This window comes from Vidua chalybeata, chromosome 14, assembly GCF_026979565.1.
Source record: "Vidua chalybeata isolate OUT-0048 chromosome 14, bVidCha1 merged haplotype, whole genome shotgun sequence".
Lineage (NCBI taxonomy): Eukaryota > Metazoa > Chordata > Aves > Passeriformes > Viduidae > Vidua > Vidua chalybeata.
Window position 1 is genome coordinate 11,826,301 of NC_071543.1, and position 27,695 is coordinate 11,853,995.

The 27,695-nt window shown below is 39.5% G+C and overlaps 1 protein-coding gene across 2 annotated transcripts; it reads right to left on the reverse strand.

Annotated features, from left to right (window-relative positions):
- Nucleotides 1–1,543: 1,543 nt before the first annotated feature.
- On the reverse strand, nucleotides 1,544–24,924 carry WDR44 (WD repeat domain 44). 2 transcript variants are annotated; one of them, XM_053955799.1, is made up of 20 exons: nucleotides 24,803–24,924; nucleotides 18,392–18,425; nucleotides 15,903–15,977; nucleotides 14,778–15,408; nucleotides 14,052–14,182; nucleotides 13,863–13,955; nucleotides 12,788–12,924; nucleotides 11,690–11,773; nucleotides 11,260–11,366; nucleotides 10,135–10,286; nucleotides 8,566–8,704; nucleotides 8,407–8,471; nucleotides 7,056–7,169; nucleotides 6,141–6,263; nucleotides 5,049–5,240; nucleotides 4,780–4,881; nucleotides 4,406–4,521; nucleotides 3,837–3,964; nucleotides 3,069–3,200; nucleotides 1,544–2,619 (listed from the first exon to the last, which is right to left on the reverse strand). In XM_053955799.1, the coding sequence occupies exons 1-20, from the start codon at nucleotides 24,874–24,876 to the stop codon at nucleotides 2,525–2,527; spliced, it is 2,724 nt and encodes a 907-aa protein (XP_053811774.1). In that variant the 5' UTR covers nucleotides 24,877–24,924; the 3' UTR covers nucleotides 1,544–2,524. The 2 variants fall into 2 exon arrangements, with proteins under 2 accessions (XP_053811774.1, XP_053811775.1); XM_053955800.1 differs by lacking the exon at nucleotides 24,803–24,924 and adding an exon at nucleotides 24,396–24,602.
- Between the last annotated feature and the right edge of the window lie 2,771 nt (nucleotides 24,925–27,695).

Sequence of the window (27,695 nt, forward strand, 5' to 3'; positions counted from 1 at the left end):
AACACCAGAACTGTGAGTGCTGAAAAGCTAAATATGAAGATAAATGGAAGTCAATCTTCCTCAGGATCAGCTTTGCTTATTGCCTGGATAACAAAAAGAATAACCCTTTTTTAATGATCACCTGAGTACTTAACAGGTCCAAGCACAAACATCTTAATAGAGTTTCTGGCAGCTAATATGCAAAACTAAAAGTTCTACTTATATCTCCAAAGTAGTCATGTTGAAAAAAAAAAAAAAAACCCAAAACAAAACAAAAACAAAAAAAACCAAAACAAAAAAAAACCTCAAAAAAAAAAAAAAAAAAAACCCAAAAAACCAAAAAAGAAAAAAAAAAAAACAAAAAAACAAAAGAAACCCCAAAACCCAAGATCTTTAAGAGGTTACAGAGGAGACTTTGCACAGAACATGTAAAACAACTGCCAAAATGCAGGCTATTCATGTTGCAGGAACCCCTCTCAAAGTCCCACATGTACCTCCAACACTGCATGTTGACAGCATCCAGATCTTCAGTCACTCAAAGCTGGGTTTGACCCATCCTCTTCTGTGTATTTCTTAGCAGCTAGTAAGAGCTCCCTTCTCCTATTACTCATTGCTAATTTTTGTATTTACTATTTTAACTATAATATGGGAAAGCAGGAATGGAAAAGCAGCACACACACACAAAAAAGCACACCCAAAACCCCCAGTGCTAAGCCCAAATGCATCTTCCTTCAGTCTGGACTTTTAGCTCTAGGGAAAGGAAGGTCACAATGTGCCAAGACTCTGGAATTAAGGTACTTGTAAGCAAAGTGATGGCATTATATTTCATAAAGCAGCTTCTTAACTTGTACGAGTCAATAAATATGTAGAACATTTACAACAAACCCTAGAAGTGTCTGGGAACAGCTCACAGAAATCTCAGTCAGTGACAGTCTTCTACACAGATATTGCCTATATTATAGAAACTGATCTTTGGAGTCACAAATCAAATGTCTTCTTGTGCCACCTCCTCAATTCTGTCAATTCAGTGGAGCTCAAAGTAACAAAAGAACCCTGAGAGAGTTTAGCTTGTTTCATCCATGTAGGTATTTTCAACTCTGAGTCAAATTCACCCAACTGCATTAACTGAAGATAATTTTATATAATGCATGTACCAGTCTTGTATCTATTTTGACTGATAATAAGCCCCTTGCCTTTCTTGTCCAAGACAATTCTATACAAAGTCATAGCCAAATTCACCTGAGTAGAAAAGAATGAAATAGTGAGTGAGACTCACTTCTTGCCTTTCCATGTCTTCATTTTTCCACCAATGGGAAGGAGAGGATTCTGTGCACACTTTTGAAATTTTCCTCATGCTAAACTACCATATAATTACTCTTAATTCTACATAATATCCACTAGGTACTCCATTCCACATTCTTTCAGAAATAAAGGTGTGACAAGATCAGGAAAAGTAGAACTCAGAAGGTAACAAGTGCTTGCAGGATCAATGATCTCAGAAACAGGTCAAAACTACCTTAGACAAATGACAAATTAACCAATCAAAATGGAAAAGAAGCAACAATTTCCAAGTGTGTGACCAAGTTTAATGATACATTTGTTCTCTGAAACATTTGACCATCAATAACATTTCATGGGTTATGATGCCCAGAATGTTACTTCATAGGTGTTTTATATGAATATTTACAAAGACTTTCAAAATTCAGTGGCACTAAACAAACAAGAAGAACTTAAAACTTTAAGCTACAATGCTTAAAAAATGTAAACAGTTTATTTTACATAGTTGTAAAATATAAGAACTTTCTAATGCAGCTTAATTTTATCTGGAAGGTGAATATATCCTGGTGCCCGTGAACACGGAATGAGAGAATTCTTTACACAAGTATTGTGCTCCAGTGTGCAAAAAATTATATATAAGAAAGGAATCTAAAGTCCACAACAATTGAAAGACAACAAAAAAAATTTCACGTCCTGAAGTTGAGAAATTTATAAAAACATTTACACATGGTTGCTGACCCATCAAAAACTTGCATAACTTAAAACTCTGAATATTAGCTACTACAAATTCAAGATCTTTTTCTCAAATGAAATTTTGTGCAAAGATCAGACTACATTATTCAGCCTTTTTCCAGCCTTCCTTTCCCACCCCAGCTCCTGACATCTAGTGGCCACAAGCACCACTGAAATGATTTTGATACAGGTTCCAATTCGTGCATATATCCAAAAGGCACACACATGTGCGGACACGATTTTGTGCAGAAACCTGTGCAGGTTCACAATGACATGGCAAAACAACTCTTTGTAGAAAGTTTAGAGTCCAATGTTTGGCAGGATTATTCTTACAAATTCCTTTCTATCCTACAAGCCCAGGTGTTAATAGGCACACTGCTTTCCAAGGATCCAATATTTGAGTAGCCTTAAAATAAAGATTTAAAAATAAATCAGCCTGTAACATTATTATATTAGATACTTTGCTTTTGCCTGCATTATTTATGGGATTTTAACCCCACAGTACCATAGCTTTATGCTGTCAGTTGCAAACCAACTAAGATACATATTTCTTTTTGTTAATGAAGACTTTAATTGCTCCAGTAAAGTCAGCTGATAAAAGCACTTCTGTGTGATCTGTCTTCAGAGCTCCTTAACAGGAAAGAGAACAAAGTGTTAGTTCATTTAAAAATATATATATAAAAATCACACTCTCATTAAAATATGTGACACCACCGTGATACTCTTCTTTCTTTATCATATTTCTGATTTCTAGACAATACTTCAAGAAACATCTGCATTTCTAGGAAAGAAACCTTTTCATCAATGGTTGGTGCAGCTCTACCTCCTAACAGCTCCAATGTAAAAGGAACAATCCTGAAGTACTTAGGATGGCAACTGTACCCCTCATCTCACATCCTCCCTCAGCTTTTAAGAATGCAACAGCGGCCAAAAAGTTCAAGGTGGAATGCTAATTTGGAATATACCCATGCCACTGCAAGGAGTTTTCTCCTCAAGAAACCCCCACCCAGATCGAAAGTATTCATAATATTTTCCTGCTCATACCATGGTACCAAGCAGAGTTCACCTTAAACACCTACCAGAGGGTATGGTGTCTGATATCTCACAGTCTTCTCCCTTATTTTCAGCTTCTTGCTTTTCAGAAGTTTCCAGTGACACCATCAAACCAGGATTTGGAGCAAAGATTGCAGAGGTGACGACTGCATTGTGCGCTTCAGAAAGACAATCCAATTTTGATTACCTTGTTTCAAGATTTTGTTCATTTTACAAGAATAGCAGGCAGAACTTCTAGTAAATATGCAAGAATCTCAGTGCTAGTGGCATCAGGTAAACTCAGAATTCAAGGAATAACTGTCCTTGTTCTATCATCTTAGGGATTTCAGAAGATGCTCTAAGTGCCCAAAACTAACTGCCAAGAGGTCCAAAGCATATTTGATATAAATATGGCCCACATTTCCCAAAAACTGTGTGTATGTGGAGGAGATAAAAGCTGCTTTTTTCTGTACCCATTTTTTGTTTTAGCCTGCTGTGAAAGAGAAAGCTTGCATTTGTTTTCTAAGTGACTTTTCCATAAAGGATTATGGGTTGATAATGGTTTTGATTTCTACAATCAACCAGCAAAACATTACATTAATTAAAAATCTCTCACTGAAGCTGGACAAACTCTAAGCTACTTTGTCTCTTGCCATCCCAAAGAGAGTCTCCTGAGATCAAGGATTCCTGACAGGCCACCAATTACCATGCATCCTGCTAAGAATTTGTGCACACTAAATGCATAGCAAATAAAATATTTCAATTTTCAAATCATATGAGTTTTGATAAAACAAAGATCAAAAGCTGGTTTTTACCTTTAATGCCTTCCCAGAAGTCATTTCTATCTCTTCTTACAGATGTAAACTTGCTCAGGTCATGGTATGTACTCCAAATGTAGACATATTTATCTTCTGAACCACTTACAATGTAGGTAAAATCATGGCTAAAGATGCAAAGAAGGAAAAACATTACTTTTCTTAGCTGTTCAAGTGTGTATTACAGTAGCTCTGCATCTCTAAACTCTGGGCTACAGCCCAGAAAGTATAGAGTACTTAATCTGGGAAATTTTTCTGGAGCATGGGGGCTGAGCAAGATGATCTCCCAAGGTCCTTTCCAACCTCAGCTGTAGCACAGTTCCTGCATCACAGCAATAGTAAGGGACACACATCTCACTGTCCACAGGATGCAAATGCATTCACTCACCCACAGGAGCTCCCAGCCCATCATTCTTTACAAGAGTCTTTTTTTACCTTCGCATTCCAAGCCAAGTGACATTTCAGAAGCTGAGTTTCATGCCAATGTAGATTACTTAAACAAAACCCTCCATACTTCAGTCACAGCTTTTCCCAAATCAAACAACTCCATTGTTACAAAACTGTCTTACCTAAAGCTGGCTTTGATTTGGCTGCTGCTGTTGACATAACCTTTGTACTTCATAGACAAAGACAGATCTCTTAGGTCATACAACCTGATTCTGGAATCATTTGATGTCACTAGTATCTAGAAAAGAAAGAAAAATTTAGGAGTGGAAACAATTAGCCATCTGCAACCATTTTTTCACCTGCACATTAATCAGAGCATAACATCATTAAAAGAATATATATTCTATTTTACCATTACTCAGTATTGCATTAGCCTAAATCAGCAAAGGGTAAGGCTCATTTCAGTAGTGTCAAAAGATTTGGCACAAACTTACTAAGCATTAGATATAAATATCAGAATTCAGTACTGGGCCAAAGCTGCACTGAAAGACAGTACCTTATTTTCTCCTGGCAAAGGTTCAATGCCAGTAATTTTTCTTCCAACTCTGTTTCGACCTCTGGTAGAACGCACATGTATTTGTGTGTGATACTTCAAGTGCTGAAAAGATATCAAAATGTGTCCCAATTTGAAACAGTTGTGTAAAAATATTAGTTTGCTTCAAGCTCTAACAGGTTTGTTTCTTAGTATTTAAATAACCACGACTTCTAAATCTGTTTGTTATTTAACATTAAAAAATCCATTAAAAAGTCTCAAAGTTTTTTTACCTCTGTGTCATAAAAGATGCATCTTCCATCATAGGTGCCTATGACTGCGTATTTGCCATTCTGACAGAAGTTGGCAGCTGTAATCAATTTTGTCTGCCCATCTACTTCATTCCATAATGCCACTTTTTTGTCAGGAATGTTCCAGAGTCGGAGTTTTCCATCCAATGAACCGCTTAGGAAGTACCTGTCATCCTGAGGACACACACAAGGTTTAACCTCCACCTCTGCTATGAGTGAGTTTCTGCCTTCCTTAAAACCTTCACAGCCCATTTCCAAACAGCTCCTCTACAGAATTTCCCAATAAGAATCCTCAGATGAACTGATTATAACGTTCAAGAAATTTGTGGCAAATGGAATTCCAATTCTTATAGGTTTTTGACAAGATTACACACATGCAGTTATACCTCAGGTTAGAAAATTGCTCACTGTTAGCACAGGTAGTTTCTACCCTCTCAACACTCACCCTGCCAGGAGCTGAAAGCTCCTTTCATGGTTTCCCATACATCTACCAGTTCTGTATGTTTAGGGAATACTGACAAACACTGTTCTTCCACTTGAGTTTTATTAATATTAGGAAGTTTGAATACAGTATTTTTAAAAAATTATAAAAAGTAAGTTGAAATTAATCTCTGGAGGCCTCTGATCCACCTCCCCTGCTTGTAGTAAGGACAATTCCAAAAGTCTGATCAGGCTGTTGTGCAAGTTTTAAAAATTCTCAAGGATTCTGTGGTCTCTCATAATCTGTTCAATCGCACTACAGTTTTTTTCCCCACAAATATTTAATCACAATATCCCTCACTGGAAATTCTAACTTTTCACAAAGTTACTCTACACTATACCAGCTGTGATGGTACAGCCAACAGGCAATTCACTTTCCACTTCACATGTACACATGGCTAAACCCCATGGACAGTCCCAGTGAAGTTCAGTGAAGATGAACACAAAGTTCTGGAATATTATCCAGGAAGCATATTTTTAAAGTGCACAAACTCTATTATTCAATAATTTTATTTTTTTAATTAAAAAAAGGGAAATGGAATGTTGTAATTTTAAATTCTACTTCTTTAGAAGTAAGAGGGCAGTTACACTTACCCTTGGATGGAAAGCTATAGCAGTGACAAAGTCTATATGCTGGAAACAGCAAAGACATTCTCTTCTTGATATGTGCCATAATCTGACAGTTTTATCCATAGAAGAAGAAAGCAAGAAGTAATTCTGTGAAACAAGAGAATTCCACAGTCATTAACAGACACAAAAGTAAATGGAAATACAGAAGCAATTTGACTGGTAGAGCCTTACCAAGGCTATATTGCCGTGAAATTCAACATTTTACATTTTCAGACAAAAAGGTTCATCCAAATTACCATTACTGATCAGTGCTTTCCTTAAGAGCTGCATTGACTCTTAGTAGCAGAAAATTTTCTGGAAGAATCTCAGTGAAAATGAATACTTGTAATGTAGTTAAAGTATTCAGGGAAGAAATGTCTGAGATGCTTCAACTAGACTGTGTTCCTAGAAGTACAACTGCATTCCCACGTGGAGAATTATCTGAATAAGTCTGATGTGAAACAAGGTAACTCTTTAATTTTAAAATAGATGTATGTGTTCAGCAACATCAGAACGTGTACACTTTGCACAAAAAGCGAAGCATACTGAAGACAGGAAAAGCAGTAACACCATATAACAGAAACCACACAGCTCAATAGAAAACCCTCCCACTCTAAATAATTTACTTCCATTATTGAATACACACCTGTAATTGTTACTGGTTGTTTGGGTTTTTTTTAAGACCACTCTTAATTACACAAGCACAAGAAGGTTGCTCACTTTATTCCAGGTATTTCAGCTAGAATAAATGTTGCCTACACAAAACTTCTCTTAACTTCAAGGATCATTTAATATTGTTTAAATGTATGGCTCCAGTAGCGACTGACAACAGAAAACAAGGAAAACACAGAAGAAGTGTTTTTAGGTATTAAAGGTGTTAAGGTATTAAAGGTGCCTTACTTTAGACCAGGAAAGATCAAGAAGATCTGCTGTGTGGCCTTTGTATTTGCAAAATGGTCGTTGACGAAACGGGGCATTTTTATCATCTGGGTCTTCATCAACTCCACTGCAAATCTATCAGAGAAATGTATAGAAATATTACCAAATATTAGCTGGAAAATTTTACCACGAGGCACTTACTGCTTAAAAAAGTATAAGGACAGTAACAATTTGAACAAACCATATTGCAATAATAAACAACCAAAGTAAATGTCAAATACAACAGGCTGTGAAACGTTATCCTGAAAGTGCAAAATGAAGAAGTTCTAAATTTTTCATTTTTCAGCTCTTATTCAGTGGGATCAGTTTGACAGCAATTTAAGCAAACACCTTGAAGACAAGCTTTTGGAACAAAGTATATCAACCTTAAAAACTGTGTTCCACTTCAGAATATAGACTGTGAGTTCAGGTTTCCAAGTTTCTAGTGCATATCATGAATGACAAACTTCCTAGTAAGAGACCAGCTCAGAAGAAACAGGTGTAAAATAATAATTTAAAAAAGCCCTAGAAGTTTCAATACAAAATCTCTCCAGGAAAAAAAAAAAAAAACTAACCCAAACCCAGCAAAACCCAACCACTCAAAACAGCATCTGTGGTGTATGTGGCTTAGCAAGCCCACTCATTTACTTGAGTTATAGAACAATTGCTGGCCTCCCTGCTTTCCCCTCTGCCAAAACAACACACACTAAATAATGCTATTGACAAGATCTTCACTTAAACCCTGATTATGTCATCTGTTTCTTACACTACTGAAACCCAAAAATAGAAAAAAAAACCATCTTAAATACATTAATTTTAATGGCAAGGTTTACTACAGTATCTGGAAACTCTACAAGCAAGTGTCTGAATACTTTTCTTCAGTCATGTTCCATTTTTTTCTACACAGCTGGGAAAAATTTAAACATGTCAGGTATCATTATGCTTCTGAGATTTGCACACTTTGGCCTTCCTCGGAAAAAACATCAAGTCAGATGTTAACCACAAGTAATGGTCAGAGATAAAACACGAAGACAGGAAATTCAATGATGTAGGGTTTTTCCCCATAGCAATTCACTCAGCAATCTCCTCTGGCAGGAGGCCAGAGCACAGCTATGCAGATTTTGTAATGCTTTAATTTCAGTGATGGGCTTCCTTGCTTGCACCGCTTTTACATGGAATTAATATAATTGATTGAAGACATCTATTGATATCACAGTTTGACAAAAAGACACAAGCCAAGAACTCCTTAACGTGTGTTTGGATAAATCAACAGTGAAGAGCTGGCATTACAAAACAGACCATCTCTTCCCCTCCCAACACCTTGTGCACCTACCCCTGCATCGGTATCAGACTTGGAAGAATTCAGGCTCTCTTGAGATGGAGAAGGGGAGACACGGCCTGGAACACAAACAGAAACACCAAGGTCAATATCAAGTTCCCAAATACCCAGAATTTCTACTGTTTCAGAGCTCCAGCCTGCAGAGAGAGATACCTTCTGTGTTGTACTTCATGCGCATGTTATTGAAATAGTCAAAGGCATTCTTTAAAACCCATATCCTTACGACATTGTCCTGCCCTGCAGATGCCAGTAATCGACCACAGTGAGAAAATTTCATTGTCCAAACAGCACCCTGTCAAAATAAAGAGATGATTGTTTAAGTCACAAAAAGTGATTTTCTGCATACCAAAAAGACTTTCTACAATGTCAACTGATAAGATTTCAGATGTACACAAGATACCACAAGTAAAATAAACTGTAGATCAAAACACTGATAAGTAAATAAGACTGGTGGATTGTGCAACATATGTGCAAAAACAGTTTGAAGGAAAAAGCCCACAGGGCAGATGACTGCAAGAGAGGAGTTACAGGAGGTCAGCACTACCACAGAATCCCACATAAGACTCATACAGCTGTCTGAGGGATCCAGAATCTCCTGTTTGTTTTGTAGAACTGACAAGTATTTGTAGCTGCACTTGAAGTTTGCATGCTTTTTTTTTTAAACTAGAAACTGTGATTGGTTACACCAGCTGGCAACCAAAATGGGTACTACATATATTTGTTATATTCATCATTGGCATGAGGGTTTTGCAAAGCCTCTGATGGTAGCAATTCTTTCTCCATTGTCAAGTCCAAAGAGTTATTAGTCAATAAAACATAACCACACAAGCAGTATCCCACTTCCTCCTGCTACTGAATAAAGAGCTACTAGGCATTTGACTACACCATGCTCCACCAATCTGGAGGACTTTCCTAGGTTTAAGAAGTCAAATATTGGCATGATGGAAACCAATATGGATTACCAGCAGGAATGGAAAGTTCAGCTGTGGATGACAAGCTTGGACTCTCTGGTCACTAACTGCTGTAGGTCATTACCCTCAGCCCAACACTTAGAGATGAAGGATTGCTTCCAATGTCAGACAGCTGCTGTCAGCAGAAGTTTGGGAAATCAGGAATACTAGAATGTATTCCAGACTCCATAGAGAAGCATGCACACTTCAAACAGTGATGTTAAATCGCTTTTCTGCCTGATTCTCCACAGGCATCTCTGCAATATCCTATCCTGGTTTCTCCTCACTTTATCATTCTGATTCACATACACCATTTACCACTCCCAACTTTTGCCTCCAAAACCTATTAAGTATTTCTGTTCAATATTGTGTTCATCTGTCTAATAGACTAATTTATTTACTGCTGAGCAGGTCAAGCTTGCTGCTCTGTGCTCAGTCCTGACAGAGGAAAAAAGCCTATTTCAGCCTAAAGTTGGAACTGCAGGAACTAAAAAAACCAAATACCACTTGATACCATAACTCTTCAAAGGAGAGCTCTGGCAAATCCCTGATGCCTAGGAATCTACATGCTTTTTACCCCCTGAAGATCTGGTCAAACCAGCCAAATATTCTTTTTTTTTTTTTTTGCCAGACTATTATTTTCCAGAATTAAGTTTTTCACAGAGAATAAACCTGATAGTCATTTTTGGAGGTCAGCAAGTAGATGAAAATGAGAAGTTGAATCTCAAGCTGAAAGGATTGAGCAAAACCACAGATGGAATTTGAGACCTACCATATGCTCTCCACTGAGATCCTGAACAACTTTAATTTGTTCAAAATCATAAGGTCCCTTGAAGCCATGTGCTGCTTTGAACTTAACTGGTCTTGTATAGGGCATCCCTTCATCATCACTGGAAGAGGGATCATCTTGATCTGTGTGAAAGACTTAGAGGAACACAAATTCAGCAGTACATATTGCAGCACCCATTTAATACGTTAGTTAAGCTTTTTGGTAGTGGATTAGTCTTGAGTTAGACAATTTCTATAGGCAATTTAAAGATCTTAAAGCAAAATAAGAACAGTATTGCATTAAGGTCTAAAAATACATCTGCACTAATTTTAGGCTACAGCGAATCCAAACACTAAAAATAAGAATTGCTATCAATTTTTGTTCTGCCCCTTTCTTGGCACCTGTCTTGCATTCAGCAGATCCTGCACTAAGCAATTGCTATCAGTGTGATGTGTACTGAAAATAAGTCTATTGGTTTCTTCTCTCTGAGTACACTGCAATGGCCTGGTGATTTGCCCATGAAGTACAGCACTGCAAAAGAGCTGTGGCCAACAGCCACTGGCAGCACAAGACACTGAAGTGCAGGAGTTCCATGGCACTTATTTCAGGCTGTGGTTACACCAGTTTGCTGCAGCACTAGAAGTCTGTCTGGAAGATACACTGATGAAACAAGAAGGGGAGAATTCAGTTGTAGCTGGGAAATCTAACAGGAGCTCAAGCTCCTGTATGAGTAATCTTAATGTGGTACTGGTTGCCAGAAAACAATCTGATTTACTAAAGTAATGAAGATAATCCCCACTTCTACCTTTGCTGGATTAACTTTCCAAAAATGTGTATGTTTTGATATCAAAACCTCTTTCTAACAACACAACAAAAAATCAGAGCATCAAGCTGATTTAGTTGAAAAGGTCTCTCAACTATTACAAGAATTTATCCTTGTAACCTGGTTGTCTCAAAATGCCTACTAAGCTACAAAGTTCAACTCCAAAAATATCATATCACCAATTGGAGAACAGTGGTAGAATGCAGCACTGTATGTTCCTCTGCCAGCTTTGACTCCTAAAAGCACAAGGATAAGCCAACTATCCTATTAAAAAAAAAAAAAAAAAAAAAAAGATTGTCACTTACCTTCATCTCGAACACTCTTAACCTTATTTACAGCACGTTCACCATATTCTTCAGCAAGGTGCTTTGCTTTCTTTACAGATTTGCCAAGGAACTTTTTCAGTTGAGTCCTTAAAAGCAAGGGTACTTTTTCAACACATAATAATGGAAAATTGTCTTTTTTTTTGCCACTATGAATCAGTACTTTTGATTTGTAATGCAACCTTATCTTTTTTCATTACTGCTTCTTAAAATAAGCAGTAAATTTGACAGCAGTCATGCAATCTTCAGTTCAACCACAGAGCTACAGACTTATGTAAAATCAGGTATCACTTGTAAAGTGATTACTTGAAAGGTAACTTGCTCAGTAATCAGAAGGGAAGCTTCAGCTTAGGAAAATAAAATCTTTTTTTTTCTTTCTGTGGAAAGGAAAAAACATAAAACAGCATCTTACGTTTTCTGTTTTAACCTCCCTCCATCGGTGTCAGTTTGCTGTGTCTGCATTTTGTCTTCATCATCAGACTGTGCTGCATCATTACTAGGAAATAGAGAAGTGACTGTTTAATGGGATATCATAATGAATCTAAATTGAGTGAAACACTAGTAAAGTCAGCTCTGCATTTCAGGATCCATCTTTATTCCTCTATGTAATACATTGGAAAAACATGGACATTATTTTAATCACATAATAAACAGATCTTTCAGTTCTTAGGCATCTTGATAATAAAGCTGCATACACTCTGCAGGTGCCAAAGATGCATTACTCCCCACCACAAATTTCCAATATAAGCTTATAGTGACACCTTGAAAGCTAAGAGCAGACAAACTACATTAAATTACTAGGAACTGGTAACATGCCACTTTGTTCTCATATCTTCCTTTCCACAGATCAAATAAATTAATAGTTGGTTAATCCTGAAATAGAAGTTTTTTCACAAAAAAAGCTCCAGAAAAGTGAGCTTCTCAATACAACAATGCAAAAAACCTGTAAGTTGTCTGATGTATAAACTCATATGGACCTTTGAATAGAACATCTAGACTGACATGATTTTCTGATCATTAAGCATGTGTCTTTTTCTATCAAAGACTGCAAAAAGACTCCATTTTACATATTAGAAGGATCTAAAGCTCTATTAGGAACAGGCAAACCTCAAAGCAGTCAGCTGTACTAATGACAGCAGATCTTCAGAGAAACAGTATCCTATGAAACTCTGAAAAAGCTACAGGAGGTGGTGGCATGAACAACATCCAGTACTTGAACATAAAATGTGTTTAATTCAGCATAGAAACGACATTTAGTACATCAAAGGCTAACTGGAGATCAGTGGATTTTCAGATGTACTTGCTTGTCAAGTTCCAGCAATATCAGCAACTTTTAGTTAACTTGAGAGAAATCAATAATGAGCCTGGTTCATTGAGAACTGGGAATTAGCTCAGATTAGTCAGACAGATGGATTGGGGCTCTTTTTACCTGTGTAAAAGCAGCTTCTATTTATGCAAAATCTGTGAGAGCAACAGCATCTTATGAGCTGAAAGCTCTCATGATTCATACCTGACATATTCTTTAGTTCTCCTCATGATATGCAAAGTCAGGGGATTAATGCCTGTTGGCAACTTTTCTTCTGCCAAACTCAGAGGTATTTCTTCACCTGTGTCAAGGTTTTTTATCATTACACTTGCTAGGATTTCCTATGGAAAAAAATAAAATGTGAAATGAAGAGAACTTGATTAGACTTGAAAACATAGAGCAAAACAGTAATCACCAAATCTTATAAATTACTTATCTTAATGCAAAGTTCTGTAGCTCACTATATATTTATTTTACAAAGACTAAGTTTAAATTACCATGTTAGTGCAAACATTATCAACCAGTAGACAAAGATGAACAGTTACACATCACAAGCTTCAATTTCATAAATCAAAAATGCAGCTATAGAGACATCAACCACTGCCTGACACCTTTCATGCTAATATCAAGCATATCATGCAATTAAAAGACATTGCAGACTTCCCTCTTCCTACTCCTGCTGCTGTATCTTTGGCTAAACCTAAGGCATACTTAACATACAGAGACTCTGGAAAAGGAATTTAGAACTAACTAGCACCACAAAGGAAAAGATTTATGTGGAGTATGAATGCTTACAAAGGTTCAGCAACAGTTAAAAAAAGCTATACAGTGATAGACATAAATGAAAACTTACAAAAGCCAACTATCATCAGGATTAGTGGAATTATTAACTAAAGAAACTATTTTTTAGTATGAGGAAGATCATTTTCCTATTGCTGTCTCCTTCCCCTTTTAGACACATGACAAAATGCCAGGTTTGCTGGTGTTCCCTCCCATGAAAATCCTTTGAGATATTTGCATAGCTACCAACACAAACTTGATGGCATTTCAGGTCTGTTACAGCTCACACTTCCAAAGGCTAACGCCACACATGACTCAGGGGACACAAAGTTCTTAGGTGGACAAAACCAGCTGTGCCATCACTCCTATTTGCATTCCTGGTGACAGCATGGAGTGGTTCAGAGAACAAGGAGTGACCTGACTATGACAACTCCTTTACCAGACAGGGAAAGCAAGCACAAAGGCGTACCATGTACAGACCACAGATTACCATAGATACCTCATCTGTGAGCTCTCTGCCAGAGTTAGATCTGGGTCTTTGTGGTCCAAGTACTTCATTTGTTGTTTGGCCATCAGCTGCTTTCCCATTTTCCTGAAATTGTGCAGACATAGGTTACATTATCTCTAATGCAACACTGAAGTAATAGAAAATGTTCCAGTTGTCAAACTTACAGCCACTTCCCAATACCTGGGCAGTGACGATTTTATCTCCACTAGTTGCACTGGCCAAATCCAAGGAAGGCTGAGAATCTTTGGGCACACCTTCTGTCACTGAACTTGAAGTTAAAAGACCACCAGCTGTGAAGCTGTCTCGAGAAACTGAAAAGAGATTTATTAGAAAGAAGAGCATAACACTTGCCATAGGCATCAAATCCTAACATCAGTTACAAGCCTGAACACCCTTTTGACCAGTGTGGTATTTTTTAATGATCAACTGCCACCATATCTAACTTACAATTATGTATTTCATCTACAGTTGGAGGTTCAGGCATGATTTCACACCTAGGTCTCTTAAGCTTTATTAACTTCTTTTTAACAGTCATTTCCCTAGTAAGCCAGAACTACTCATTTTCCTAAGACCTCAGTCCACACCCTGACTTGCATTTCTATGCAAATACAGACCACACACATTTTATTTGAAGAAACTGTTTTTTAGCTTATGTATTGATGAGTCAACTTCTCCTTGCTATAGCTACAGCTATTTTAGCAAGAAGTTTTACCTTACAAGAAAGTCTGTGAATGAGAAGCACTTGTAAAACAGAAGGATATTACTTTATTGTAATAAGCTAAGATTGTTGAATGATTTTTTAATCATCAACTAAACTAAAATCACAGGACTGAATGACCCTTCACTCAAAACACAAAAAATAATAACCTTGTAGATAAGTAAACACATCTAAAATAGAATACTTGCCTTCTAAAACAGGTTTTTGCACTTCAAAATCCAGTTCACTCTTCTTCTTCCGGGGAGGTGGAGCTGGCCGTGCAGGGGGGGGTGGTCTCGGGGGAGGAACATTTGTGGGAGGCGGGGGCCGGGCTGGGACCGGTTTCTTTGTGCTTGCAACTATGTCAGGCTCTACAGTCAGCTGCCTTGGTGGCTTTGCTGGGGGCATTTCTTCTGCTGTAGAAAGGTCTTTGGTAGGTAAATCTGAAGCCACTTTTTCTAAAGTATTTGCCTCTTTCTTGTCTGTTATGTCCTCTTTTTTTGACTTTTCTCCTTGTGCTTCAGTTTCATCCATTTTGTGGTCAGTTGCATTTGTTACATTTGTTGGTTTATGAGATTCCTGTTGGTCAGAACTAAACAAAAGCTTCCCAGACTCCAATTCAGCGTCCTTCCACACACTCTGATCCTGTGGTTCTCTAGTGTCTTCTGGTAATGGTATTTTAGCAGCTAGTACTTCTGGGATATCACTAATGATACCTGCTCCAGAAATCCAAACATTTGCATCTGAAGTTGGAACAGTCAATTCATTTCCTCTAGGAGCTAAAGAATCATCCTCTAGCTGTTGGGCCTTCTGGCTTTCTTCTATAATACTGTCAATAATCTAGAGAAACAAAACAAAACCATTCTACCAGTCACCAGCAGGCACTTCCTGGGTACACAAACCAGTCAGCCTGCACAATACCCACAAGAACTCTTCCACTGAAGAATTGTTTTCTATACAAAATGTATTTTGATTCAAAAGGAGACCAGAATCTTGGTGCAGAAATGGGCATATTCAAAAGATAAAACAAAGTAACTAATTTTCAGTCTTCTTTAATATACTTGGAGAGAAAGTTAGAAAACAAAAGCTGTTCACTCTCCAGAGTTCTCATGTACTGCTAAATATGATCCTGTAAATTACACATATAATTCAAAACTGGTGAATCCTAAATATATTTTTAGAACACTTAGTTTGATTTTAATCCTTTAGATGAACATTCTTACTAACATTAACATCTAATTCTAACCTATGGTAGTTTTAGGACGAATACTGATCATTAAATTATTTAATATTTTTAGTGTGATGCTGGAAACACAAAGCAATATTTAACTAACCTCTTTTGAATCATCTTGTTTCATTTCTCGTACAAACGTTTCATTTCCAGCTTTGTGTAGTTTATTGTCCATATCCTACAAAAGAAAAAGTCATAAGATCTAACAAAAAATATAGGTCCAACAAATTAAATAGCATAAAGGACAAGAAATCTGACACATTTTCACACATTACTGCTGTCAGATGTTTAAACAGTAATGCTCAGTACACATGAGTAACCTTTCAGAGTCATGCACACTATGCAACAAAATAGGCAGTTATAAATCAGAGGCTGCAACATCAACGAAAATCAAACTGAAGGCAGCATGAAGTTCAGAGAAACAAACACATGCAATAATCTGCAGCAAGGAAATTCCATATTAAAATATTTTATCTTTTCTTTATCAGCTTTTAGGAAAGGATGCAAGAACTGTATAAAAGTAGAAACTATTTAGAAATTTCCAGTTAAGGCAGGCAGCTCTATCAAGTGGTCACAAATATGCTTCTGAGGGTCTAACATGGAATCTTACATTCTACAATTATTCCTAGTGCACATTGTATATTTTAGCCATCAGTCATCTTCATGCAGATCCTTCCAAAATCCAAATAAGTTGAACTGAAAATATTTCATTTGTGAGTAAACATTTTAATCAATTCCTGCAAAATTTTAGGTTCAGAACCACAAGCAGTTTATACCATAGGATACTGCTCTACCCTCAGTGATACAGACCAGTAAGAACTTTATCATACCCCTTCTCTTCTACATGAATTATTAGAATTCTGAAGAGTTTGCATTAGGAAAAAAAAAAAAAAAAACCACAAAACCTTTAATGACCATCTAGTCCAATGAAAGGCCACAACATCACATTGTCCATAAGCACATATATCAGCAATATCTAAAGTGGAACCTCACAGAATCCTTGACTTTGGAAGGGATCTGCAGAGATCCAGTAGCCCTCAAAGCAGAGCCAACTAGAACAGGGTATTTTCAATCATTTGTCCTTGTTTTTTTTACTTAGAGTGACTGTCTAGCAGAGGTATTTAAGAAATTTCTCCTTAGACTTTGTCTAGACTCTCAGACAACCAAACAGAACCTTTAGGGCATCCTAACATATTATGTTTGAAACTCCTCCCTGCCCCAAACTCTTGCTGACATCCATCTTGGAGAGTTCTGACCAAAAGAAATGGCATATTGTGCAAGGACAGCTGCAATTACAGAAAAATTCTTCCTCCCTCTCCACTCCCTCCTGCCACAAAGCATTTCTAATCTAAATGCAAGCTCTACTTTGCTTTATTACTAAAATCTATCTTCAAACGTATGATGACATAAATACTTAAGTGTAATCAGTGCCTACAGAAGCCCATTATATTAATTTCCAATTCTGTTGATATTAAACTCACACACCTATTAAACTTTGGACTTAGGAAATATTTCTTACCCATTCCAAGACAAACTATACCATTAGTCATACATTCACTCAACTGATATGATACCAAGAAGAGAAGATAGTACTTTTTCCACCTTCAGAAATTTAGCTTTGAACAATTGATTTAGGAAGATATTTCGAAAAATTTAAAAATCAAATAGCAACATAGAGAACTTCATAGTTAACAATTCATGAAGACATTAAAGTTAGTTTTGAAGTTCATTGACTGCACACAGTTTAGTGAGAATGATAAAACAACATTTCTTGAAAGGCTTACACATGTAATACTTAATTATTAAAGGGACATTAAACAGAACACAAAATTGAGGGTAAGGCCCTGTTCCCTAAGAGGTATAGCAAGTTATGGTATCACATTAAAATACTATTGATTCAGAGCAGAGTAGTGCTGACAGCTCAGAAACACTGGCTTCACTAGGATTTCCCAACACTTTGCAGACAAATCTACAAGCCTTCATTAGGCAGAAGTGTTGTACAGCACCACCTTTGGCCCTTCTGAGACCAGGAAATGAGTGTTATTTGCACAAGGTTCCAGCTCCTCACCTATTCACTGTGTGCTGGATTCAGCCACGCTGTCACTACGCACAGAATAACAATTACCTGCGTGGGAAGTGGCAACGCTGTCTCATTAAGCTAAATATAGTGGTTTATCTTCACATAACCTAGAGGGGAGGCTTCTGAAGTACAAACATTAAGATTTTTCTTAATTTGAAGACAGAAGAAAGCACAATCAACTATTACGTATAAATCAGGACCAAAACCCAGGTGGCTGCAGAGGCTTGCTTTACTACTCACAAATCAGTTAAAAGAGCACAGCTCAGTAATCATATACAGCTTAATTAAATTGCACATACACATTTCAGAATAAAATGAGCTTCGGGACACTGTAAGATACCCTAAATAAAAGGAAAGCTGGAACTTCAAGACAAGTACAATTGCTACCCACAACAAGGAAAGTCTGTAACTTCCTCTGTGTGCAGATGTCGGGGTACTGTAGCACAGTAGGTAGAAATACTCAACCCTGTATTCATCAACAAGCACTTGACTGATTTTAAGAAGAAACTCACCTTTACTACATGGGTTCCAACTTTTGTTGGTGACCTGTTAGAAAGAGAAGATAGGTAGAGTTCAAAGACAGTAGGCTTTATTTTAAACCATCTATAACAAAGCCTTCCTTTGCAGGAACTGTATACTTGATAATTTAGATGAGCAACAAAGTGAATGTTTTTCACATCACTTCTGTACAAGTTCCCTACTTTATACCACACACAAATGCACAGCTTCTACAAATTCTGAGAGTTTGTCAGCAGAATCTTCTAGAAATAACCTTTCTATCACCCTTCGCTAATAAAAATATGTTATTCCAAGTACAAAACAAAAAAACATTTTGCATTACAGAGAATTTAAAATTAGCATGTGTATGCCAAGCATTGGGTGGACATTAAAGAAACAAAAACTCTCAGAAAGCAGAAACACAAACACTCCAGTAGTCTGCAAATCAAGTGCCTGAATCCTGATCCATAGAGTTGGCACTATCACAGCCACTCTGCCCTCCAGAATCTGTAGCAAACCTAAGATCTTGGTTCTAATCAGGACATTTGGTATAAATAGAGACAAAATACATTGTAACAGGAAGGAACCGGTGTGCACTACTTTCCAAAATATACTCAGTGAAACAGTGACTTAGCATTAGCAACCACTCACACACCACCTCTCGTTACACTAATTACATGAAAGAACAAGCTATCTTAGGGGAATGGTATCAAATAATTACTTCTTGTCAAGTCAATTCAATTAGTGAATGGTCAGCTCTTATTATATCCTGAACTTACATATTCTACAAGACTTTTAGAATTCTGGAAGATATTTAAATATCGAGTCACACTGCTTATTCTGACTACAGAATCTTTCTGATACATAAAGGTTGAACCAGATGATTTTTCCAGGCTGCTTCCACCCTGAATTGTTCTATGATTTTATCAGTTTGTCAGTCACAAGCAGAGACAAAGTTGCAGATTAATTCCCTAAAAGCTTACTACCAAATGAACTGCCTGGATTGCACACAGACCCCAGCTGACTACCAAGATCAGTGACGCTCTGAACCCCGAGTATCACCTGGCACCAAGCAATACAGACAAACATGGAGATCTCAGCCTCATTTGCCCCTCCTGCCTCCAAAATCGTTGTAATAAACAATACTTCCTGAAAAAAAACACAACTACTTCCATTTGGTTTTTAAGAATTTCAGCTCTTCTCTTTACCATCTGGAAGCATTTAATCACAAAAAAAGCAAAGATCCCATTTATACAGCAGAGCTAAGTAAACAAGAAAGTACAGTGGATTGGTACATAAACACTTCATCACTGCAACTAATTTAGCCTGTTACATTGAGATGCTTCTGTCCAAATGTGAACCTCAGGTGCACAATACCTGTGACACTGTTTTGAGGTATAATTTTACTAGAAAGCTTTAACCCCAATGTGAAAAAAAAAAAAAAAAGAAAGAAAAATTAATATTTTAACCAGAAAAACAGGAATACTTTTTGTATTGCAAAATACATTGCTGGGAAAGGCCACAGCCTGTGTGGGATTTCTGGTTACTGAAACATTTTCAGTTCCACTATCAACTCTTGGATTTTCTTAGGAGTGGCAGAAATGTGTCACAGTTCATTAAGTCCATGAGATTACTTTAACAATGAAATATATTTATAATTACACTATTAATGCCTAGGCTTCAGTCAGGGTCCTATTTTACAAGACACTGCTTAACAACCTAAATAAGACAAATCCTTCAACTCCAAATAGATATTTTCGTTTTCTACTGTGACACTTCCCACTAATTAGCCCCCACTTCTGACACAGGCAACTCATTCCTACGCTGGTTACACAAAATAGGAGGTTCAAAAGACACTGCTACTGTTTCAGACTTCTTTAGCTAATTCGTTTTGCAGAAAATCTGCACTCAAACAAAACCAGATGCTACTTTCCACGCTCAGGCTACTCAGCTACCTTGGGGAAAAGGTGGTTGAGTGATAAAGGTTACAGAACTAGCAGGTGTAGAACATAACATCGTGCTGATAGCTTGACATAACCCACACACACTATTAAGGAGAACCTTAACCATGGAATTCACATGCTTTTAAAATACTGGAAAGCTTCCATAACTGTTTGGCAAAACCCCCACTTTCAGATCAGTATGTAATAGAGCCAGGTAAGTTCAGTGGCTTGCCTGAGAGGACTTGAGCTGTGTGTCTGTCAGCAGCATCGCTCCCTGAGTCGTGAGCAGTTACTGTTTATGTGCTACTACATTTACACAAAGTCAGCCAGCTTGGTAACTGAAATCATTTGTAGTTCAACACGACTCTGGAATGGTCTTGTCTTCCCAACCACCTGAACTTACATCCTTCTCCATGTCCCTTTATTTTAAGCCCATTAGTTTTCAGGATGCAGTGTATGAAATCCTTGCATTTAAAAAAAAAAGTATATACAGCGGCACAAGTGAAAATATTTACCTAAGATCAACCCAAAGATCAAATATTGATTTGGCTTTGAAAGGTCAGGGAGCACATGAAAACTGACACATGCCACAGAAAACATAAGGCAAAAACTAATCTGGTATGGACGTTTACTAAAAAATGGGATTTATAAATGATAGCAATACATCTTCTAGACTGCATTTCACATAACTTCTAAATTATCTTACACGACACCACTTTTACACCAGTTTAACAAAGGAAGGCTTCAAGGTTATCTACAAAGATTAAACACAATTCAAAGAAATATCCCATTTCATCCGCTCAAATAGATTAGTCTGAAAGTCAAACAAACTCACAAAGAAACTTTTTTTAAAATTGCTTATCCCACTATCAAATTCATCCTGATAGTGATCAGACCACTAGGAAGCTAGCATTCTTACAAACAGGTAGCTCCAGCCTAGCACCTGTTTGAAGTGGGCTTCACATTTTCAACATGTTGTTGTTAAGTTTTGTTACAGAAAACAAAACATTCAGCCCTTCAAACAAAAAACGATGTGAGTACTGGCCTTGGGCAAATCCCCAAGCGACAGTGCCTGCCTTCCTGGGAGGATGTACATTGTTATAGAGCAGGTGTGCTAGCAAGCAGATGGGAAGGTGTTTGCAGTGCACACAGCAGCTGTGCCCTGTACAGAACACACAGGTTCAACAGCCAGCCCAGGAACTGCCCTCACCGCTGTCCTGCACATGATGTTCCCTCTAACCTGTGGCTGCCCTGGAAGCTGTAATTACTCCTGCTGCTCTCCATGGCAGTCACACCTTCAAACCTACAGGGATTCACTGCTGCAATGCATGTCTGGGCTCCCCTGGGGAAGCTCCTGTGCGGGAGCTTCAGCAAACTCTGAGTGCAGAAATGCATCTGCAGCAGTGAACACAACCAACACTTCACACTCCATCTATTTGGAGCGTGCTGTCATGATCAGCTTTGCATGTTGACTAAAACACAAACACACACACAAATGTTGTAGTAAGCATCTCCCACATGTCAGTGGGGCACAACTTAGCTTTACCTGTCTTCCTACACAGAGGAACACTAAATTCTTCAGGAAAAGCATCAAGGCAACTTCTAAAAGACAGGACTACTGAAGTTACAAATCAAGAATTTAAACAAAAGTACCAGAGGACACTTATCATTACCTACACCATCTCTTTTGTTTGGTTTCTCATAACAATTTTTAGGATACAAGCATACTAGGAACAAACTTGCCCCTCCAATGTTAGGCATATGAAGTCCAAATGATTAGGTTTAACAGTTCTTGATTTCAGAGTGGGTGGATCACTTTTCCTATAAAAAAAATATAGAAAGTCTGTCACGTGCCTGCATCTAACCAAGTGTGCCTTACTTCATACTTTCCTTCTCCCAAAACTGATATCCTCCTGCATGGCACTGTTCAGGCCTCTACATTTCAGCATCTTTTCCTAAATTCTTCCATGGTTATAGTGTTTTTAAAGCGAGTGACAGAGGTTAAATAGGGGCATCTTCTGTCACGCTACCTCACCCTTTTTACTCTGGACTTAGTTATCCAACAGATGGACACTCTCCACATGTCAAAAGTAGAATTATAAATAAAAGGCAAGATCTAGAGCAGAAGGGAAGCACACAGGCCTTGCCAGAGGGGATACAGAAATCTCAGAATATCTCCGAACACACCTCATCTTAGAGAAGTCATCATCCCAGAAGTGCTACCTCAGGAATACTACCTCAGACCATTCTAATCTGAAAGAAACACTTTGCATCAGGTTCTGTAATTTCTGCTAATTAGTTCTTAAAAAGCACCAGTTACAGATGTACTCAAGGGTGAGGATATGGTGCTTTCCTTGAGAGGGACTCAAGCATCAGTACTTTAATGACTTAACAGTGGGAACTGGGAGCCTACATCCAACTTGGAAATTCCACTCCTATAGACCAGACAATTAATAAAACAAGTAAACAGCAAAGAAGTCAGCAAGCTGACGTGAACACTTGGCACCACTTTCAGAGTTTCTCTATCAGCAGCTATTAAACTTCCCCACATAGAACAAAGGCCAGGGAGGGAGGAAGCTACAAACCTCACACTTTTAATGAGGGCAAATGTATCTACACTGCTTTGCTGTAAACTAGTGCTGCCAAAAAGGACTCCCAGCTGATTTTACTGATCATCAGAACACTGAATGCAGGAGGAAATATCTGAAACTGCAGTGGGCAACATGTACTTGTTTTCAGTTGCCTTGCCTGCAAAAAGAAGGATTTTTGGTTTTTTGTGTTTTTTTTTTTTTTTTTTTGGTGGTCCCAATTCAACATCATTACACATGCAAAATAATATACCAGCCTGCTTCCTAGAAGTGTCCAATGCACGTGTGAAATTAGCTCTTATGAAATCTCAACGCTTATTTTGATAGAATACTGTCCATATGTTAGATTCAACAACAGACTGAATTACAGACCAGTAGCTGTACTGCAAACTAAGCTCACAGACATCACCTCCTTACTTGACTCAGGCTCACAGAATTCTATTGACTCGAGTCAATGGTGCATTGATGCAGGTTATGGAAGAGCACTAGAGAAATTAAAAGTATCTTTTACTTTAATTTCTAGTGAGTGACTTTGTGTTATCCAGTTCTGCTTAGATACAGGTGGTAGAAACCTGCAAAGCCAGGACATTATCTGTATCAGACAAAAGGTGGATGTGCAAATTTACCAGCTCACTTCTACCAAGCAGTCTGCTTCCCCTTTCCTGTCTGTGGCCTCTAGTCACACTAATCCCTCACCTTCACCCTCTCCTGTCCCAACCCTGACAGGTCCAGCTGCTTTAACTTACTGAACAGTTTTTGCTGTTTCTAGTTTTCAGCTGTTTACTTTGAGTTAATGCAACTCAGAGAAGAGTTTCATCACCATTATTAGAAGCAGTTGGAGAAAAACCTCATTTCAGTACAAGCACTGTCAATCTGGCTTATCACATCTTGCAGAACTGTATGCCAAGGTGTGCTTTTCACCAGACCACAGTTAAGTAGCTGAGTTCAGAAAAACTTTAATACAGGATCTGAAGGTAAGGAGAAAAGATCTAGTCTTTCCTTTCTTGTAGGCATCCAGTGACCACTGAGTTGCAGCTTAAAACAAGCTCCTTGGTCCATTACTAAAGCTTCAAATGCATGGATCCCACAATCCATATCTATTACTCTATAAACAGGCCATGTGAAACCTCATCCTACCAAGTAAAATATTGAAGAGGTTTGGTCCAGGCTACATGAAAAACAGAACTGATACAGGCCATAACCTGCGCAGCACACAACCAGAAAGGGAGATTTACAACAAGAGGGAGCACATTTGGCTGACACCAACACCGTGTCAGGGTTAGTTCTGAGACAGCAGCACTGGGATCTACTTCACAAAACGCTGGTCAATCTTCACTACTGGAACCAAGTGGCTAAAGGCAAGAAGCATCAAAGCGACACCGAATCACAGATTTGTTAGGGTTGGAAGGGACCTCTGGAGATAATCTAGTCCAATCCCCATTAAAAACAGTATAAGTATTAAAGACACCACCAAAACCAGGGCACACCAGAAGTTGTTCTTCACGCAGCAACAGCTGCCTGTTGCTGACGAAGCTCGCTCGCTTCTCCTTCCTCAGAAAACCTGCTACTTTCATCGCATTTCAGGGATTACTTCTGTCGATCCCGATGCCATCTCCGCCCGTCTCCTCGCCGCACTACAGCCGCTCCCGCCTCAGGAAGGCAGGTATGATCTCATCCTCTCACGGCCGCTGCCGTCCGCAGCAGCCCCGAGCGCCGGGCGAGCCCCGCTCGCGTCCCCGCTCCCTCCGCGCTCCGAGCAGAGCCCGAGCTCTCACGGGGGGCCGCGGCCCCGCTCGGACCCCGCTTCCCCCACACACCCCCGGGAGCTGCCCAGAGACCGCGGGGCCGCGCTGAGAGGAGGGAGGGAGGGCAGGGCAGTGCCGCGCGAACTCACGGCGCGGGGGAGCCCGCGGGATGCACGTCCTCGGGCGCATCGTAGAACTCCTCGGTGTCGCTGTCGGACGCCATGGCCGGGCCGGGCCGGGCCGCCACCTCCGGGCACCGCGGGCCGGGCGGCGCCGCGCGGGTATCGCGAGAGCGGCCCGGCCCCGCCCCCGCCCGCGCGGGACGACAGAGGGCCGGGAGGGAGGGGCTCCCCCCGCGCGCTGCAGCGCCCCCTGGCGGCCGCGCTGAGGGGCTGAGGGGAGCGGCCGCCGCTCGGCCCTTGCGGAGCCGCCGGACCGCGGAAGCGCGGAACCGAGCAGGGCGGGGCGGAGCCCTGAGGGCAGCGAGCGCAGCCGATGGCCCAGCAGCACCTTGGCAACCAGACCAGGGCACCGAGTGCCACGTTCAGTCTTTCCTTAAACACCTCCGGGAACGGTGACTCCACCACCTCCCTGGGCAGCCCGTTCCGATGTCTGATCGCCCTTTCTGTGAAGAAATCCTTTCTAATGTCCAACCTAAACCTCCTCTGGCACAGCTAAGATCTTATCCCCTTGTCCTGTTGCTGATTCCCTGACCCCCACCTGGGTCTTTTCCAGCCAAAGGATTCTGTGATACAATCAGGTGACAATTAAGACAGTCTAGTCTAGACAAAATGACAAGAACTTTTAAAATAATTTTTTTCTCATTAATTTCTGTGATTAATGTTCAAAACCGGCAGGAGGAATTAAACAATATGGTTCCTTATTTGTTTTTCCTCATATTTTCCTTCCATAAATTTTCATCTGATCTTCTGGTCAGCTTTGACCTCTCATCTAATTATGAGTGATCAACAGTAACTCCCAGAGGAAAGAGACTTCCCCTTGAAACCTGCACAGCTTTTAATATTTGCTCAGCAATATATGCCTGTTCCTGAGCCAAAACACTGAATCAATACATGTGACAGTGGCAGGCTGAGCATAAATTTAGGCTTCCCTCCACATTCTCTGCACTGACGTCCTGTCTCCCTTGCTCTTTGGCTCCTTTAGCTCAGCTACAGCTCTTTTTCTGACTTCCAACAAGCACCGAGTTTCCCAAAGCACTGACACAAACTGGAGTTCTCTGTCTATTCTCTTATTTTTGTAAAATGGGTAAAGGCTTAACATATTTGAGACAGATACTGTTGTCAAGTGGTCAGCTCAGAGGTGGTTGTGCACATGCAGGCAGGTACATGCACACCTGTCCTGCACATATGTGTGACATGAGGCCACATCCCTTAAAAAATCACAATGCTTCTCAGCCAAACCAGCAGAAGTGCTGGGATGACAGGAAGAAAACACACTGGAAATGCATGAGCACTTCTTCTGATTCTTTTTAAAAATAAGAATGAGCCTAGCATGCACCTTAAGCTCTCAATGTTGAAGAATTTGAATAAATAATTAGTACAGAAAATTGCTGACTTTATTCATTGCACACTGTTTCTGCTCTAACTGACAGCCAAACACAACAATTGCATTAGAGTAAGTAGGATGGCCTCTAAATTATTGAAGTCAGTAATGATGTAACCTTAGCTGGGGAAGGCAGATGGCTCTGGAAACTGGAGAAAAATGCTATTGAAAAGCATCTTAAATTGTTTATCAGTTTGTCACTCATGGCAGCTGCATGACTTCATGTTTTATTAGGCAGAGGAAATTACATCATTGCAGAATTAAGGAACATTCAAATAAAAACCCAGTTTTGGTATTTAGTCAGGTCTTACACGATGATTAAAATTCAGCTTTACTGCAGTGGTCTTGACCTTTCCACTCCAAACCCATTTGTTTTTTGCATCAGAGTGGCTTCTCAGAGGTTGATAGAGCCCCTAGATCAGGAGGATTATAACCACAGGACCACAGTGAAACAGCTCTGCCTGATTTGTCCATGGAGACAAATGTAATAGTGGCTACTAAGTTGTTACCTAAGCACCAGGAAACCCACTGGCCAAGACAGAACCAGAACAAGGTTCTGGTAGGGTTATGCTGGCTGCTGCCTCTGCAGGGCCTTGCTGGGGCTGTGCAGTGTTTTCATCTGGCTGGCTGCTGTTATCTCTGCTGCTCGTAAAGATCAGCAAGAGGACACTTGGGTGTAACAGGGACAAAGTTTCCCGAGATGGAAGATAAAGGTCATAATTAGTGTTTGCAAGTGACCTGGCTGCTTTCTCCCCCAGAGCTGGCACAGCTCTTTCCCAGGCTGCAGGCAGGGATGAGCACCAGGATGGCAGTGAGGGCTCATCTCACCTTGCCATAGAAGTGGGATGTGTTGGCTTGGAGGGACTGCAATGGCCAGCTCTGCAAGGAGCTGTTAAATCCTGACTTACATCTGATATTGTCCCTGGCCCACTTGTCTCAAAACCAAACCCACATGAGGAAGAAGACGAGATCATAGGTTAAAATCCTTATGAATGGCAGACTCCTTGACGTAGCAGATTGTACATTTGCTAAGATTTGCTATCATGAAATCATACACAATTAAATTACTTGAATTGTTTTCTGACTTCCACGTCCTGCTCAATCATTCATCTATTTCCCACCCATGTGAGCACAAACTGGTCCCAGTGTTTCCCCAGTACACCATGGCTGAGCCCTGTGCCCAGCAGCTGAAGGGCCTTCATGCCCTCTCTGATCTTGACCGGGTAATGAGAATTTTTATCTTCTTGGATGTAGACTTCCCCCAGGGTGTCCCATGAATCAAGCTCACGTATTGGCTTGTCCCAAGCACTCTGTGGTGTCAGCAAAATGACACCACAGTGATCTTACCAAAATCACTGCTGATGTGTGGGTTTCCTGGCCTTTTGCCTTGGCCAGGCTGACTTCAAGCATAAAGGCATGTGTCTTTTTGAGTGACTTTGCTGCTGCTTTCATAGTTCAGAGTCTCAGAAAGCACAGGGA

Bases quoted from the DNA above. Each gene is read 5' to 3' on its own strand.
- WDR44 (XM_053955799.1), bottom strand. From the start codon at position 24,876: ATGGCGTCCGACAGCGACACCGAGGAGTTCTACGATGCGCCCGAGGAC. The intron at 11,367-11,689 runs GTAAGATGCTGT...CTTGCTTTTAAG, and splicing joins GGGAGGTTAAAACAGAAAAC to GACTCAACTGAAAAAGTTCC. The intron at 7,170-8,406 runs GTAGGTGCACAA...TTTCTCTGATAG, and splicing joins AGTCTGATACCGATGCAGGG to ATTTGCAGTGGAGTTGATGA.